Source organism: Chiroxiphia lanceolata, chromosome 9, assembly GCF_009829145.1.
Source record: "Chiroxiphia lanceolata isolate bChiLan1 chromosome 9, bChiLan1.pri, whole genome shotgun sequence".
Lineage (NCBI taxonomy): Eukaryota > Metazoa > Chordata > Aves > Passeriformes > Pipridae > Chiroxiphia > Chiroxiphia lanceolata.
The window spans coordinates 18,927,809-18,946,012 of record NC_045645.1 but is presented as its reverse complement, the minus strand read 5'-3'; the positions used below and the strand labels follow the sequence as shown (position 1 = coordinate 18,946,012).

The 18,204-nt window shown below is 38.7% G+C and overlaps 1 protein-coding gene across 3 annotated transcripts in view; it reads left to right on the top strand.

Annotated features, from left to right (window-relative positions):
- Positions 1 to 18,204, top strand: part of PLPPR5 (phospholipid phosphatase related 5) — a 149,855-nt gene that overhangs the window by 81,854 nt on the left and 49,797 nt on the right. For all 3 annotated transcript variants that reach the window (XM_032697143.1, XM_032697144.1, XM_032697145.1), the window contains 2 exons: positions 7,407 to 7,539; positions 9,804 to 10,054. In XM_032697143.1, the coding sequence (XP_032553034.1) occupies positions 7,407 to 7,539; positions 9,804 to 10,054 (384 nt within the window). The remainder of the gene's footprint in view (positions 1 to 7,406; positions 7,540 to 9,803; positions 10,055 to 18,204) is intronic.

Here is an 18,204-nt window from a genome sequence, read left to right as displayed (position 1 = left end):
TGGCATTTTCTTGGGCAGTCAAGAAACAAAGGAGTTTACCAAGGCCAGGTCATGAGGAACCAACCACAGTCTTTCTCAGATGTGTCACTTGAAGTCCAGTAGAAGAATTCCTTGATACAGTTGAGTGCATAGCTGAACATCTATGAAAAAAAAGAGAAATTTAATGTAAAATTCTTCTTCAAACTCCCTAATGAAATAATTATATTTAACAACCACCTTTTTAAAGTATCGGTCAGAGATCAGAAGACTGAAATTAGTTGATCTCTGGTCATACTACAACTGCTGTTCCTAACGAGTTGTATTTGTAAAGTGTGGAGCTTGGAAACTCTGGATAATGTCATCCTTACTTTTTGTAAAAAGAAAATGAGATTAACTTAAAACCTGTATGATTTTCCTGCTGTAAGAATCTTATATGGAGTATTGGAGCCTAAAGTAACTTTACAGTTTGAAATATGAATTGATTCTTTTAGAACAGTTTAATTTTTCTCTCTTCCCCTTGCTATTTACTAGGGGGTTTTTTACATGTAGAGATTTTCTCTAGATTAACATTTTTTTTCTAGCTTTTGGATGTTATATTTCAAAATTAGAAAAGCTCGGTGCATGTGCAAGAGTTCTCATGAATGCCTGTTATCGACTATCTCTTGCAATGTGTTCACCAAGAATAGTTGTCTCAGCATCGTGAAACTGTACCAGTAGTTTAGATAGTTCTAGAGCCAGTTGCCAGACACTTACTTGGCCCCCAGGCTGCCACACTGGCATTACTGAGCTTGTTTTCCCAGTGTCCTGGCCATTTCTAATTGCTGGGAGAACTGCAGAGCAGAGCAGCTGGATGTTCTTCATCTCACAGTGATATTAAAGGTTTAGGAGACTTGAGCAGGAGCTGTAATGCCAAGGACAGTGGATAAAGAGGGCTGAATGCAGTTAGAACTAGAGTGAATTTCTCATCGAGGCGGAGCCTGGCAGGGCTGGTGCACCCTGTGGGGCTGCTGCTCATCCCTATGCTTCTGTCACGGAGCATCAAGTGCTGCAACAGGGTCTGCTCTTATGTGCCAAGACTTGTGCTCTGGCCTTTCTCTTAGTTACACTCAGAAGAGAGGGGTCTTGGTAACTCTTTCTCAAAATGATCCTTTCATGTAACCAGACTTTGCTCTGGCATTGTGTGATTCTAGCCCTGGTGCTGCTCTGCAGAGACTTTGCCTGTTGGGCACTGCAGACATGCTCCAGAGGAGATGCCATTTGCACACATGATCAGTTGCTCAGTTAAGAAAAAAAAGAAAAAGGGGGGGCAAAGCTCTTAGAGACTTTGCTTGAAACATTTCAGTTTCTTCTCTCATATGGTTAAGTAATGAATGAGGATAATTCAGTGAATGAAGAAGTTGTCCATGTCTCTGTGATTATATGCTTATAAGGTTCTCTTCTGGCTTCCTGCTTATAAATGCTTGGTTATTATGTGCCTCTTGCTTCCAAATAGTGATAAAGTCTTCAGGAAGTGAGCAACCTTTACCATTGTTACATACTGACTATCTCTACAATGTATTAAAAAATACTTCCTGTCTGAAGTAACATTATTGTTTAGTAGCGTATGAAATCACAAAATATGCTGAGTTGTAAGGGACCCACGAGGACCATTGAGTCCAACCCTTAGCCCTGCACAGGGCCATCCCCAAGAACCACACCTGTGTGCCTGAGAGCATTGCACAGTTGCTTCTTGAACTCTGTCAGGCTTGGTGCTGTGACCGCTTCCCTGGGGAGCCTCTTCCAGCACCCAACCATCCTCTGGGGGAAGAACCTTTTTTCTAATATCTAGCCTAAACCTCCCCTGACACAACTTCAGGCCACTCCATTGGGTCCTGTCACTGGTCACCACAGACAATACACTAGACCATATATAGCCTACAGATAATATTTCACTATTAGATATGTAATTTTTTTTTTTTCTAAGTGGCTATGACCAAATATATACCAGGAACTCTATTTACATTTTGATATTTTTCTAAAAAAAAAAAAAACCAACCAAAAACAAACAGAAAGACTACATATTTTTAAAACAAAATTTACTGGATAAAACAGGCCAAGTATTTTTTTCAATGTCTGTCTCTAGAAAAAGCAATTTTCTGTTCAGATCTTTTCTCTAGACCTTCAGAAGCTGCTATACAATGTGGTCCTGTATCCCCATGCTGAATGCACAGGGGATATTTTGTATTTAACCAATAGCAGACAGATTTATCTAGGATTTGTTTTTTCATTTTCTGCAAAACTACTGGTCATTTTTCACTATAGAAAATGTACTTCTGTGAAAATCAACCAGGGCATTGGCTATCAGTTTAAGCAAGCAAGAAGCAAAGAACAAGAAAAACACAAAGAAAATGGCCTCAAGGGAAAGCTCTGCATAATGAACTTGAAATTGCTACTGCTGGAAATACTGTTGTTGCTTTTCCTGCCAGGGCTGTCACCTCACTCAACGTTTTTAGCTTAAAGTGGAGAGTAGAGCAGCATCACTAAAGACCAAGGTTTATGCTGCTAGATTTTTCAAACTCTGAGACCCCTATGCTCTTTGGTATGTTCGTGGCATCTTTGAAGAGGAAATTGGCCAGAAATACCCCATGGTCTCAAAAACTGAGAGGATAAGGTAAAGGGCAGGAATAACAAAGCATGTGGAAGCCATGTTTTTAGAAGAGATCTACACCACACTTATAAGTGGGAACTCATAAGTGAAATTAATGGGGAGGCAATGCAACTTAATTGACAGCAATTTCCCTAGAGATACATAAATCATCCCCAAGATTTTTAGCTCCAGTTCCCAACTTCTCTTCTTGTCTGATAAGGAAGTATGAGAAAACTCATTCTAAAGAGAAAAGCAGAGCTGTGGACTGCCCAAGATGCTCATTCCCCAAAGGGACAATCCCTTGCTGTGTTATTTCTTGAAGATGGTCTCACAGAAGCCTTGAGTAGGGTTCAAGTCATGCCTAAGTAAGAGAAATACAATGAATGAAAAGAAGTCAGAATTACAATGCACAGTATTGTAAACTGTTCTTCTTAATTTGACAAGTTTAGCACATGGATGAATATTTAGTGGTCTTTTTTAATGTAATAACTGCTTTTCAGCGTTACTCATCTATCTGAGTGGTTGCTGTAGCTACAGCATAACCCTGAGAATTGGCAGAGAGGGAATCGTGTGTTCCACAATGTTCCCTAGCCTGTGTGAAATATTTCATGAACATTTGTATATCCTAAAGTAGGTGTTAGCTAGAATAGTCTATGACTGCATACATGGAAATTTATTTCCTAATCCCAGATAGAGATTATCAACCTTAAATTTCAGGATTTGTCGTGTTTAAATGCACTAATGCACCCTCAGATATCTTGTCATCCAAATGAATGTTTAATTCTCAGTTGAGTCCTGGGGTTTTATAGGCAGTTACGTGATATAGATGAGAAGGTAGGCCATAAAATAAACCTCATTAGTATTTCAGAAGTGCAGATTTAAGGTCATTTATTTATATAGGTGCTGGGCGTTGTAAACCATAGGTGACAGTGGGGGAAGTTTGTTTATGGAGTCAGTTTACTGGAAAATCAACAATGTCAGAGCTGCTCTAGCTCTAATATTTGGAATGAGTCAGGTTTGACATTTTAAGTTGAAAAACAGCTCAGAATTTAGAACCAAGTGAAGAATATACTGGATAGATCATTTTGGGAAGGCCAAATGAGATTTCTAAATTGACATACAGTGCTAAAACTAGGAACAGCTTGCCTGCATTCAGAAAAATGACTAATACAGAAAAAACCCTGGACTTATTTGGGAGGAAGGAATCAGTGTATAGAATGTGTGCTAAAGGCTATAAGAATCCTGTGTAGAAAACAAGGAAAGGGAACTGGTATTAAGTGGTTGGCAATAAATATATCACTAGTTTAAAACCACAATGAAAATCAGTCAGATAATAAATTAATCAGGGGTTAAGAGGCGAAACTTCTCCTATAACTTAAATTTTACTGGGTTAATATTTTTTTTACATGCTTCCCTAATAATAAAGGATCATTCTTGTCTTGCTCCTTCTTGTAGCAGTTATGTACCCTGTGTTTTTATCTAAGGACTGTGAAAGTAAGTTTTTTATATATATATTCTTTAGAATAGTGGAAAGCCTGCACTTTGTACTGTTAGTCTTCAGCTGAAAATTGTTCTTTTCCTTATACTTTACATGCTGTAGTTTTATGTCAAAAGGTTTTCTCACCCTTAGGGAAGGATGGCCTCCTCTGCTTTTAACAGGTGTTAAAATATCTGTGAGCTAAGTATTTTAATATATACCTTCTGGAAATTTGTACAGTGATCTTAAGTAGTATGACCCTGTTAGAATAAGGTAAAAGATACTTCTAGTATCCTCTTCTTTCCATTGCAAATTATATTTCTATACCTGAACTTGTGTAGTTTTGTCCAGAGATTTGTGTTGTCAGAACATTCAGATTCTCCATTGCAATCTTTCGCTGTCAGTTTAGGAATATTCCAAAAACTTTTTGCCCCAAGACTTAGAGAAAAAGTACACAAATAATTTTGTTTAATTAAATGTCATTTGTTGACTGATTATAACTTGCATATGCAGTGGAAGCGGTAATGGTGGTTCCTGTGCCAGTGGGAATACAGAAATTATTCCTTCAAGGAATATTCCAGGCATGCAAATTATTGTAAAGGGCAAGGGGGAGATCGCCCTCCTTTTCCTCTACCCTGTAGGGCTGAGTATTGCCAGTGATGCTGGAGAGAAGAAGGAGAAAGAATTGCACTGGGAAACAGAATCTCTCATGGGATTTGCTGAGATTGAAAAAGATTTTCTTTCCATTTCTGAAACATCAATAGGCTGATTATTGAGATGAGCAGTGCTTGTGCTGAAGGATGGAGGAAGGAGAACAGCTTTAGCTGAGCTGCCAGTACAGAAAAATAAAGGACCTGTATTTATTGCCAAATTCTAGAAGGATTCTGTCAAAATGAAGCCACAGAAGCATAGAGATGAATGCCTTGTGTGCTCAGTGGCATATCCCACTCTGATTACTTCTGACAGTAGAGCACTAGGCCTGCTATAGCAAAAATTTTGTCTTTAGCTGGGTTCTGCATCCTTCTGACCCTTACGTATACGTGCCCACTCTAAGAGTGTTTTCATTCAGCTAAGAGTGAACACTGCTCCCTGTTATTCTCAGAGCAGAGGGTTTTCTTCATCCAGGTCACCATCAAAGATGGGAAATGTAACAAGGAAAAATTGTTGGCAGCAGTAAGGATCTAGATGCAACCAATGAAGACAGGTTGCTGAAAATGAGGATATCCTTTCCTATAAGTGAATGAACAGTTCTCCCTTTCGTTAACCCCAGCTTCCCTACCATGCAAGAAGGCCTTTATTCTTAGATCAGCAGATTCAGTCTGTACTCAGAGCTGGAGAGTTGAGCTTGCTGGCATTCTTTCTCTTGGTGTTCTTGCAAAAGGTTGAGCACTGTATATCACAGATGCTTCCCTTGTGCTGAATTCTGCTTTTTCCTGGAGTTTCAAAATCTGTGAAAATTTTACTGAAATTTATTGAGTTTGGCAAAAAGAATCGGTTAAATGCAGAATCTGACTGTGTTCAGGTTGCCTAGTCCTTGATGACAGAAAGGCGTTACTGTGACTCACAGAAAATAATATTGTTTCAGTTCTCACTTTTATGAATCATATTAAAACTGATTTTTTTATTTTTATTTTTTTTTTCAAGAATTCATTGGGTTGAATTCTCTTTGTCATAATTTGGATGGCCTTGAATTCAAGGTTGAGTTACTTTTCATGTATACTGATCATTTGCTAATTATAGATGAAGGAATTCTACTTCAGTAGGCTGAAAATTTGCTTGCATCAAAATAGAGAGAGGATATTTGTTAGTTCAGGTATTGAAATTTGTTTGATGTAAAAATTCCACTAGGATCTAAAGTCAGTCTGAAGTAATAGATAATGACTGTTTTGGTGACAAACTGAATCTTGCTTTTTACACACATACCACCACAGTTATTTTTGTTACTCATGCCACATTATTTGTAAGAAGCACTTTTCTCCTGTGTGTCACAGTTCAGCCCCAGGGTTATCTGTGTAGATCTGCACACAGCTAAGTAAGGTCATTAATTGCATTCTTCCTGACAACAAAATGTACATGTGAGTCAGTGTCCATACTTGTGGGTGTTTTTGTAACCAGTGCTGTGTGTAGAACTGTTCAGACCTGTTGTGATGTATTAAAAGGTTTGTATTTTCCTCTTAGGTGAAAGGTTTAGGAAAACCTAGGCGGTGAATCAGATTTAATGGCATTTTTTCTTGTATTTGTGTGGTATTAAGACTTCAGTTTGCTGATCTTCATTCCTGTTTATTAAAGTGTGATGTACCTCAATAAGGTACAGCTTTTACAACTTTTCATATAGAAGAGTACAAGAGCCTTGCCTGTAATTCCCACAGTGAATCAGATTTAGAATACAGTGATCAGTATTTGACCCTTCTGCTTTACTTTTTGATTATGCCTGTGCTACTTGCCATAACACTTCAGTATAGTAGGTTTAGATAGGTACCTGCTTAAGGCTTGGCTTTGGCTATTAAGTCTCAATACCATAACTGTTTGAATAAATTAAAGGCCATGCTTTGCTGTACAGGTAAATACACAACCTGCAGGGGATATTTTACATTTAAAATACGTAGTTTTCTCATTTTTTGATCTTTGTTTATTTTTTACCAACCATAATGTAAACAATATATAGACACGAGAACTTTATTCATTTTGGTGTAATGAATGTGAAACAATGTTGAAATATCAGTGGTGACACTTTGTTCAAGCATGAGGAAGCCAGACTTGATAAACTTAGCTGGCAAAATATGAATCAAACCCTGTCAAGTGCCTCCTGGCAAACCAAACCTCTGATATGAACAGGAGTTCTGTTAAGATTTTTTTTTTTCTTTTTTTTAATTTTCACCTGCTGTGGTGCAAAATTTAAAGCTCAACCCTGTGAAGTGCTGAGTGCCAGTGAAAGCCATGTGAAAACTGAAATGTTCAGTGTCTTTCAGGATTAGGCCTTTGCCATGGTGCAAATCTTCTGCGTTATGTGATCTGTTGTTCTTGAACTAATAGATTTCTTTCTTTCTCTTTCCCCTCATCCTGAAAACTAGGTTATGTTATGTCGACTCCAAATCCTGGTTGTAGTAATTTATTCTCTTTTAAGGCAAATAAAGTAAATCAAACCATAAGACATACTTCCCTCATAAGAAGATTAATGTACAGAACTTGATTCATTTATGTTGTCTTTTGTGCTGATTTGGTCTTGTTTCTTTAAGATGAAATGGCTGTCTCTGTAATATTAGTGTATTTTACTTGCTGTAATCTGATGTACCATTTCTCTCCCCTTTTTTCTCCTTCCCTAAGATTATCGTTGGAGAAACTGCAGTCTTTTGTCTACAGTTAGCTACAAAGGATTTTGAAAACCAAGAAAAAACAATATTAACTGGAGACTGTTGTTATATAAATCCACTGGTGCGCAGGACCATCAGATTCCTTGGTATGAGCAAAATTACTGCTTTCATTATCTGAATGGTGAGAGTGATCAATTATGTCTTAATTTTGACCTGGGGAAAATACTCAGATAACCACACGACATTTTGTGTGTAGTCTTAATTCAGGTTCAGTGTTCCTTTTAGGTAGCAAATGAAGCTTCTTGGAAGTTTGGATTAAAAAATAGTTGCAGAAACAGCTGTAAAAATAGAAAAAAAATGGGACCACAAAGGGGGGGAAACAACCAGCAGGCCTGGAGTGGGGTGAAATGAAGAAAGGAGATATCCTTGTGCCATATCTATGGATGACAGTACTCACACACATGGGGAAGTTGACATTGGGATATAAATGTGTATTTGAAGCCAAGCAAATTTAGGTGCTTTCTTAGTCTGGATATTGTGTTATAGTCTCTAGTAGAAAACTGTAGTAAATCCATGCTACGCTGATTTGGGCTGAAACTCCCCCATTGACTTCAGTAGATATGAGGAGTCATCTTGTCTACTTAGTTTACTCTAAACGTGTTTGGAGAGAGAAGTCTCACCACTCAAAATGCGTGTTGAATATTCCCAGATGCTGCTTCTTAATGCGTGCAGGGATGCCATAGCAGGGCTCGGTTCTGTTGTTTGCTTCTCTCTGATGGTTGTATCTAAGAGAAACAGCTGGAGGAATGAAGCCTTGGGGCAGCTAATCCTACTGTGTGCCCCAGTCACAGGGAGGGAGGGCATATGCAGCTGTGTCTGTATTTGTTTGTGTAACAGCCGTACCTGCCTTCTGAGAGGATGATTGCTGCTGTCACACTGAGTGCAAAAAGTCATTAGAGATGACACTGTCTTGCATAGGTCCGAAGGAGGTGGGGAGTGATGGTAAGGCACTCCTCCCACTCCAGTTGCTTTGTGTATAGTCAGTGCCTGAGTTTCCTTCCTACTAGGTGGGCCCTCCTTTTTTCACAGAAGCAAAAAGAAAAATTGTGAGGAAGGGCAGGGATGAACAAAAGGCTCTGTGCTGTTCTACCAGATGAGGCATCGCTACCCATTGTGCTCACACAAAATGATGTGTCCACCTACATGTGGGCAGTGCACACCCTCGGGACTTGTTGAAAGGGCCCTTCTGTGAAGCGACTTGGCTTGGCACAGTCTGCTGCTCACCAGAGTCTAGCATCCCAGGGTGAATTAACATTAGTGTGACATTGCTGACCAGCCAGATCCCAGAAATCATCCTTGATTCTCTGGCTTTGCTGAGAAAAAAACCCTGGCCTGTAGAAATGCAAGTTTCTGTGAAATTGTGACTCCTGTGGTGTTCATCTAGTAGAGTCCTCATGGTGCCCCATGAAGTTGGGATTTGCCAAAACTTGCTTTATATTGGAGTGAATTGGAGTATGGGAAAGGTAAGGTGATTTGCCTGTGGAAATACAGGAGGGAATCTATAGCTCAGGTGAAATTTGAACAAGCACCTACTGGCTTTGCCTTCTGGTCAGAATGCTGTGTTTGCATGTTCTTCCAGAGCTCATTTTCTATTTACAAAAGGATAGAGAGGGACTTCAGAAAAGCAGAAAGCTGTTTTCTTTTTAGTAATCAGATACATGCATTTACATTCTAATGAATGAGTACATGTGCTTAATGTTTTGCTGATATGTCTGATTAAAAAAACTCTTTAGCATAAGTAGCTCCTCAAATATATAGGTCTTTAGCTTGCTCTGTTGATACTGTGATTAATATGCCATGCATAGGGATTTGCCCAGTAGCAGGCAGATGAAAACAACTTGTGAATGGCAATGTTGAATTATTCAGTATTTTAATTTCTTTACAGCTGCAAGGGAAAAGAAAATGTTTGTCCAGTATGTGTTACAACTTTTCAAGTTACTTCTCCATCAGTGCCTAGCTTCCTTGGTTCTCAAGGAGATTATAGGGTGAAGAATGTGCTTCTGTTGTTTCACCATGTTTAATGAACATGGGCAAAATTTATGTACCAGTATAGCTACTTACCTCAAACAGGGAACATGCATGGCTAGGGGGCCTAGGAAAGTAGGCCACTTGCAAAGAGGTGAACGTGCTCCTATGGAAGATGGAGAGACATCAGGTTGCAGTGTTGCTGCTGCAGTTGTGTCGGAAAGTAACATCTCCAGCATGAGCTGTGATCTTTAGGGTACAGTACATGTGAGAATTTTTCATGTTCTTGAATGGAAGAAGCTGGTATATTACTTTGATAAATAATATAATATGTTGCCCTTTGGTGAAATTGTCAGGATATTTAACTCTTTGTTTCCATCTTTAGGAATTTACGCATTTGGACTGTTTGCTACGGACATCTTTGTAAATGCTGGACAAGTAGTAACAGGGAATCTTGCACCCCATTTTCTTGCACTTTGTAAACCCAACTATACAGCACTGGGATGTAAACAGTATACACAGTTCATCAGTAGCGTTCATGCCTGTACTGGAAATCCAGACCTTATCATGAAAGCCAGAAAGACATTCCCATCCAAAGAAGCAGCACTAAGCGTATATGCAGCTATGTATCTGGCTGTAAGTATATTGTACTATTTAATGTCACTATGTTGTTGAGAGCAAATGGCTCACACTGTGAGGGGGAGGAGGGAGGAATGGGCAGAAGATAGGGCAACTGTTGACTGATTTTGTGTATGTAAAGCTTCTGTGAGGCCTTTGAGAATATGATTCATTGGACTTAATTCTGACAAGGTGTAGTGGTTTCTGAGCCTTGAAAGCCAAGGCTGAGAGAGGGCAAGTTGCCCATAAAGGGTTACAGATTTAGGATAAACAGTTTCTTGGTTTACTTTTTCCCCACTTCTAGAGCTTGTAGGACGATACTTTGTTGGGTGGTAAAGAATAAGGGTAGGGACTGCCTCTTACTGATAGTGGTTCCTTTCCACATTTTAACCCAGTACAGATCAGTAGAGTTGCACATGGCCATATTCTTTGGTGAGGTGAAGCAGAAGGGTGGGCATATATATGCATCTGATCTCTGCAGCTTTCCTGAGATCTGTGCATGTCTTTTGGTACAAGGATTGCCATTTATAGGTACCTCACTGCTCCTGCAAAGTCAGTTTGGCTCTTATGCAACGAGGTGGGCTACAAGACAATCCACCCTTTTTCCCCCTCTCTCCTTTCTGTTACAGGGAATGATGAACAGGGCTGGGATAAAAACTGGTGTTTACTGCCTGGCATCAGAGCTCTTGTACAGGCTGAGGAGAGGCAGGGCAGAGGAAGAGTGATCTATGAATCTCACTCATGTAACTCTGTGAAGTATTCACTGGCTTAGTTTGGAGTGCATATCGTTCTAGTCTTAAGCAGGAGCAAATCTTGTTCATGTGCTGACCCCGGCACGTGCCTGTGGGAGTCTCTGACCTGACCTGAGCTGATAATCAGTCCATTGTAGCCCTCTGTATGGGCCCAGGGCCACCCTCATAGTATCAGTGGGAAACCAGACAAGTGTGTGTGTGTGTGTGTGTGTGTGTACCTCTGTGATCATTACAGTAGTCATCCCTTTAATTCCCTCAGTATTTGAACAGTGGCCTGCCTATACATGTATGTTGTATATATGTATGTGTGTGTGTACACACATGTAGATGTAGTTGTGTGAGTGTGTATTGCTTTTGAGCATATACTGAATGACCCAATTTAATTCCTGATTGATCTGGAAACTGATATTTGCCAATGTGGCAAAGATCCCACCCCATCCACAGACAGTGTGTCAACTCTGTGCTTCTGCATGTGGGTTTAGAACCAGTTGATTAAATCTGCAGCACTGACGGTAACATTTACCAAAAGTTGCTTGTGAGCAATGTCATTTAAGAGATGTGGATTAACAGTTAGTACAGGCAAGTGTTATATGAAAATAAGAGATGATCAATAATATTCTATTCTAACTTGAGGCAGCTGTAAGTCTCCTGATAGTATTGTCTTTATTTGGGGAGATATCTAAAGTTTTGCTTCACTGAAACATACCTCTAAATTTGGTGCAAGCTATTTTAGAAAATACTCAGAATTTTTATTTTAATTGCTCCTATTTTTCTCATCCATCTGTAAAGTTGTATTTCCACTGCTGCCATGAGTCACTGTAACTAAAGGAAACCAACTGTTCAGCTACTGCAGAGCAGGAAGGAAAATCGTATTAATACATTTTAAAAACAAAAAGTAGACATTAGTAAGGTTTAATGCCTAGTATCAGTGGCTTTTGACATGAGCAAGGAATACTTTATGCAAACCTTGTCTCTGGTCAATATACAGTTAGTGATATCAAAAATTAAAACTGCTGTGATCCATTTCATGACTATGTGCTCTTTCAGTACCTGCAGAAATAAATATATTCTATGTTGCTAGTGTATTGCTGCATGATGCATGACACTCATCATTTAACTGAAGCACTATAAGCTGCTCTTAGGACTTCTGAGTTCTTATAGTAGCTCCTTGATGCAATGATACAATATTGGCAGTTGTTTTTTTGTTTTTGGTTTTTTTTTAATCCTACTGCATGATTGAAGCTAAAAATACTGTTTATTACACACCGGGGGAAAAAAATTTGCCATGTTCCAATGTTTGGGGTCGTGTCCTTATGCTGACATGATGTTTGTCAGGATAGTTGGCCCTAAATAACAATTTTCTCATCACTGTTCACTGGAGTAGAAGATTTAAAACAGTAGCCTAGTCTTTGAGCCATGTTACAAACAGTTATTGAGAGCATGGACATAAAGACCTCCATATATTACTCAGTATTTCATTAGCATATAATCTCTGGTACAAAATGTACTTTCTTTTTGGTTAACAGAAATTTGGGAGAGAGGGAGAGATTGTTACAGAATCCTCCCTGGATATTTTAGCCAGCTGTACACAAAACAAAACCACCTTAAAGACAAGAAACACACAACAAGCTGATCCGAGTCCTTGTTCTCTGAAGGGATGAGGTAAATGCCATCAGACTTGTGTGATTTAACCGGTCAACCCGTTTAGAAACAAAGCCTGTGCTTTATCTAATAATGCTCCTATCTCGTTCCATTGAGGTGCAGCCACGTTCTTATCACCTAGCATATTGTCTGGTTAACAATAGCTTCTTTTTTCATCTAAGTTCTTGACTCTTCTTTTTTCCCCCTTCCCCACTTTTGAGAGTGGGTGGCTGCTATGGTAACCCAGAATTCCCCTCCTGCTTGAAAGTACAGTCTTTTTCAAACAGTTGTACTGCTAATATTTAGACCTCTCTGTAAATGTTTTCCTCCATTACTTTCTTTCAAGAAGGACTTAGCAATGGAAATGTTGAATGGCAACACAGTGGTTAGATGCTTTCTCTACCCTGCTCCAAACATGCTCTCAATAATGCATTACCTGTCTTCTTCTGACTTTCAGGTTTATTTTTCCCAGTGTACCAGTATATTCAAAATGAACTACTGTAAATCAATTCTGAAATCTATTCCTTTGGTGTCTGCTCAACTTATCGGAGATCTTTTGTTTGTTTATTTTTACTTTCATTTCTAATGAGCATTGCAATTCACCTTTCTCAGCTGGAACAACATTTGCTAACATAGGTATTAAGGCAAACACTGCAACTTTATCAAATAGAATAGAATTGTATAAGCTAGATTTTGCTATGTGTAAGTTGACACAGCCTGGACAATTAGAGGGATGTTTTGAAGCAGCCAAGTATGCACATACTTGGGTTTTTTTCCACAACTGACACAGAAATGAGAAGTCATGAGTCCTTTTTTTTCGGTAGGATTTCAAAGTGATATATGAAGATTTAGTCAGCCTATTCCCATAGATTTAAATATAAGACTTGTTTGTGACTACCAGTCATCCTTTGATACTTCAGATCTAGGGGATTAGTTATTGCTAGTTGTAGTTCAAGGCACATTTTAATTAATTCTCTAAAATTTTGCTTTTTTGTTGTTGTTGTTCTTACTACATTGGACAAGAGCAGGTGGCAGCCAACCAGTCTGTAGGGAAGTGTCTGGACTTGGTGTTACCGCATACATTTCAGACTTCCTTTGGATTTGTAATAATAGAGGAACAGGCTTAATGTCTTGATAACATAGCCCTTAAGTCTGTAGGCAGCTTTTGTTGCTTTGTACTGTGAGTCCTTGGCCTCATCTACAGCCTCAGACAGGACTAGTACGTAAAGCTTGCAAAGAGTTTCTTCTTCTCTGCAGGGCTTTTGTTTGACCTATGATCATCTTTCCTGCAAGGTTCTTGCTCCTGACACTCTGCTGCATCATTTTTACAGTTTAGTGTGTTTGTAAGTCACTGGGAAAAGGCAGCAAGGCAGTCAGGGCCACAGTGCTGGCAACATGGTGACATTCTCCTCAATGTCCTTCCTTGATCCGATTGTTAGCTGTAGGTCTAGTTTCACCTGTGCTTTGTCTTGAAGTGCCTGTTTGACTCCAGCTAAACAGGAAGCTGATGGAGGCATGATAGGCCTCTGATGAACTTTCGAGAGTGTTTAGGAGGAAAAGTAGTAGCAGAGCCACCTTATTGAGTCAACTTTGTCCATTTTTTGTTAGGAAATTAAAGAATTAAAGGATTCTTTGGGCTGTCTTTCAGGGGCAATGTTAGGAACGTGGAATTTCTTTTTGGTATCTGGTGCAGCAAGTAAAAGTGTCCCTCAATACTAATTGTACCACAAACATCATGGGTTTCATATGTTGAGTGTGTTGGTTACTTTCAGACTGAATAATAAAATAACATTACAGTTTGATCCCGGTATTTATCTAAAGACTTACAGATATTTCATGCCAGTCAGCTCTTCATGACAATTGAGTTGCTCAAGATAACAACCTCTGTATTCTTGGTGCAGTGAAAGATACCTCTTTCCTTCTCCAGTTGTTTACAGTTACAGCTGTGGGGAGCTTGTAGTGGTAAAATGAATAGTAAGGTTCAGAATTTCTAGAGCTGTCTTTTCCTTTTACCAACTCAGACCTCTGACTTTGAAAGCCAGTTTTTGTCTGGGGTCATCAGTAGTAAGTGCAAAACATATGGCGAAAGCTGGAGGAGGCTTCAGAAATACTAAAAAAGATCTTCAGTGGGTAGTTGCAGAAGGACACAGATGATTTGAGAATATGACTGTGATTTGCTCTAGAAATAATTATTAACAGAAGAAGCTGAAGAGATTGTCAGTCAGGATTCTAACTAAACATTGAACCTGGTTATAGACTACTACCCCCCACTACTTTTTCAGCTTTTTGATCTCCAGGTGTCCCTGTTCTAGTAAGTATGATGAATATTGAAAGTTCCTTTGGTGGACCATTTATAACATTTCTTCTCTTACTTGAATAGTTCAATATTATTTCTTTAATGATAACATACTATAAAAGCAAAAGAAAACATGAAATAATTTATATTTGAAGTGCTGCCTGAGATAGGTGCCTGTACTGTGATTCCTTCCTCATTCTGCTTCACGAGTCATTGTTCACTGCCTGCTAACGGACTGGCCAATCCCCCAGACTGTCTGCTTCAGGGAGGAATGAAGGGAATCTTCTTACTGCATACCTGGGCCCCAGGTCGATGAAATCAGCTAGGAAAAGTATCCTCTCTCCTGGCTGGTGCACCCAGGCTGATGTCTAGCTCCCCTGTAACTAAAAGGGGAGTCTGGGTCCTGTTCCATGTGTGTTTGTGTGCACAGATGTTTATGGGGGTGGGCCTAAAGACAGCTGAAAGATGCCTAGGAAGAGCTTCCAGCATAGCCCAGGAGTCTGCTTTGTCCCACACTAAACATAAAATTATGTGTTTTGGAATGATTTTGTTTGCACTAGATTTGGGACATATTTCATATAGGACTTGCAACACGACACTTTTGAAATATTTCCCAGCACAAGCTGAGTGTCAATGCTATGATTATTCCTTACACTATGCTCTGAGCCAGTCATGTCAGAAACAGGTAGCTTGCTTTGTCTTTGATCTTTGAAATGCATGTTTTTCAAACCCACTTCATTTAAAGTTTTTCTTTCAATTTACAACATTCTCTGACAGTTTCACTTCCAGTATCTTGAAGACTGAAGGTCAATATTTGCGGTTTTTCTGAAAATCTAGTAAATATTGTTATATTGTGTGATCAGGTAACAATCCACCTCCTTGTGTGACTGACACTGTGTGCTGGTGTCACCTTTATATCTTTTAATACTAAAATCTTATTTCAGGAAGAAGGAAAAGCAGTAGCAGAGGTTCTTCAAGAGAAGATTCACCACTGATCTACTGTTGCAGAAGAATGTGCAACCTCCTAAATTAATTCTAACTACTCTACCTTACATACAAAATCTCTGCCACTAGTCTTGCTGTTGACTAATTTAAAAGTTTGCTTTAATTAGATTCCTCATCTTCCAGTTTTTTTTCTTTAAAAGGAACTGAGATGAAGTTGTTCAGTAAACATCTTTACCCATGTAAAAAATTATATTGTCGTTCATTCTTACTAATGTTTTAAAATCACTGAGCTATTTTCCTTTGTTGATATTGCATTAATATTTATTAAAAGTAAGAGGAGAAGAATCCTGTCATCTTTTCAAGATGTTTATTCTTTGTCAATTACTAATTGTAGTGGTTTATAACTTTTCCACCAGAATTAAGAAGAAAACAACAGCTTAATGATATTTTTTTCTTAATAGAAATCAGATCTTTGACTGAGTGGACTGTGTTAACATATTGTTCTAGAGCTGCAAGAGGTCAAGTTTTAAAATGGATTATCTATGAATCCTGGCTTGGAAAGAGGCTACATTTGCTATATAGAGTTTTGCAAATATACAGACTTTTCATTCCATTGTTTCAGGAAAAATTTACCTTGTTTCTGTTGATTCTTAATATTTTAATATAATGCTATTCTTAACATCAGTGGTACCTGTTATTTAAAGAAAAGACAGAAATGGTACCTATGCTGGCAGAACCCTCAGGTTATTTTGAGTAATGAACTGGGCTGACAATCTTGATTGAACATATAGGAAGGGACTTCACAAATGGAGGTCATTACTACTCATATGAGGCACAGCATGAATGTGTTGAACCACAGCATGTGGTTGTTTCTGCTCAGTGCTTTGTCTGAGTAGGAATTTGAAGGACATGCTTGGTTGTGGAAAGATTTTGAGAATTTTTTGAAGAGCACTTTTCAGTTTAGCTTTATATTAGAAATGTTGAAGCTTGACTGAAGTACTGCAGAATCAGTCGTTTGTATTATGTGTTTTGTCCTAATAAAAATGCAGATATTCTTCTTGAGTGATGACCGGGTGTTATAGATTACTGAAATAAGCAGGTTTTTCCTTCTCAGTAGTAATTTCAATTTAATATGCCACAATACAGAATTACATGCAGGATAGTTTCCTGACAACTTCCTTGTCAACTTCACCCAACCCGTTCTTACTGTGTATTCAAAATATTCGAATATTTTTGCTATCACCAGATGTCCTAACATGTAGTGTGAATGTGGATAATGGTGGTAGTATTCAGGACTACAATGAGACTCACTAAAATAGAGGGTTGCTGAGTTAATTCATTGTGCATTATTCTGTTTGTAGCTTGTAGAAAACCAGTGGGGCTAAAAAGCTGGAAATCACAGTTGCGGTTGTCCAGCCTTCTGCATGGTAAGAGTAACTCACTGAAGATAGCCTGCAAAATATAAGGAGCTAAGATAAAAGGATAGTAAGCAAAGGGAGAAACACTGTTTCTGAAATGGTCTAGGAAGAAGAGAGGAGACATGTGGCCTGGAGATACATCCCAAACCTGGTTTTGCAAACCTCTACTCTGTCTGAATTAGTGGAAAGCTTGCTACTTGTTTGCTGTTCATCATATAAAGTACACTGAAGATTTGTGTGTTGCAGTACTCTGATGTGATTTTAAGATTAAGCTTTGTTTCGTTCTCTAAACCTTGGATCTTTCTTCAGTGTTTTGGACAAAATTATCGTCAGATATTGTTCTTTTTGAACAAATTCTGTCCACTACTTTATCAGTTAATTTATCCACACTTTCTAAACCAGTTCTTGACTGGATTATTGAAGCACTTCATTAATTGATTACACAGTAAATTCCACTGAAGTTTCAGGTAGTACAGAAAAAACCCCAACCATTTGTTGGCCAGAAACGTGGTACTGGTTCTTCAATAGAGATTCATCTGTTTCCCTTTGCAGTTCAAAGTGATGGCATTACACACTTGGATTCTCTAGTGCAGCTCCATAGGAAATACTTGCATTCCTCCATCAAAAAACTTGAACTCCGTTTAAAATTTGAAGATTTAAGAATTTCAGGAGTTTAATTGGAGAAATTAGAAACTTTTTCCTCAAAAATCTTGTCAGTTGAAGTATTTTTTTTTTGGAATGTGGAGAGGTCTTTCAAGCAGTCTTAATGCCAAGAATCAGGAGAAAGGATATTAAAATATTTTATATTCCTTTTCTCCATTGGCCCATCAGAGCTTGGAAAGTGCGGGCTTAAACCTAGTAGTCACTAATCCACCTTAGGGCAGAAGAGCTTCTCTGTCATCAAGCAATGCACAGGGAAAGTCAGACTGCAAGCAGGGCAAATGGATTTCTCGCAGTCTGATGCATAAAACTTGCTGCATTTAGATTGGTGAAGTACAGAGTTGTATTAGTTCAGCACTGGTTGAAACCATTACACATTATTTATAAAAGTAAATGCTGGCATTTAGTTTAATTTTCACTGCTGTTTGACACTTTTCTTTCACCTTTTCACTGATT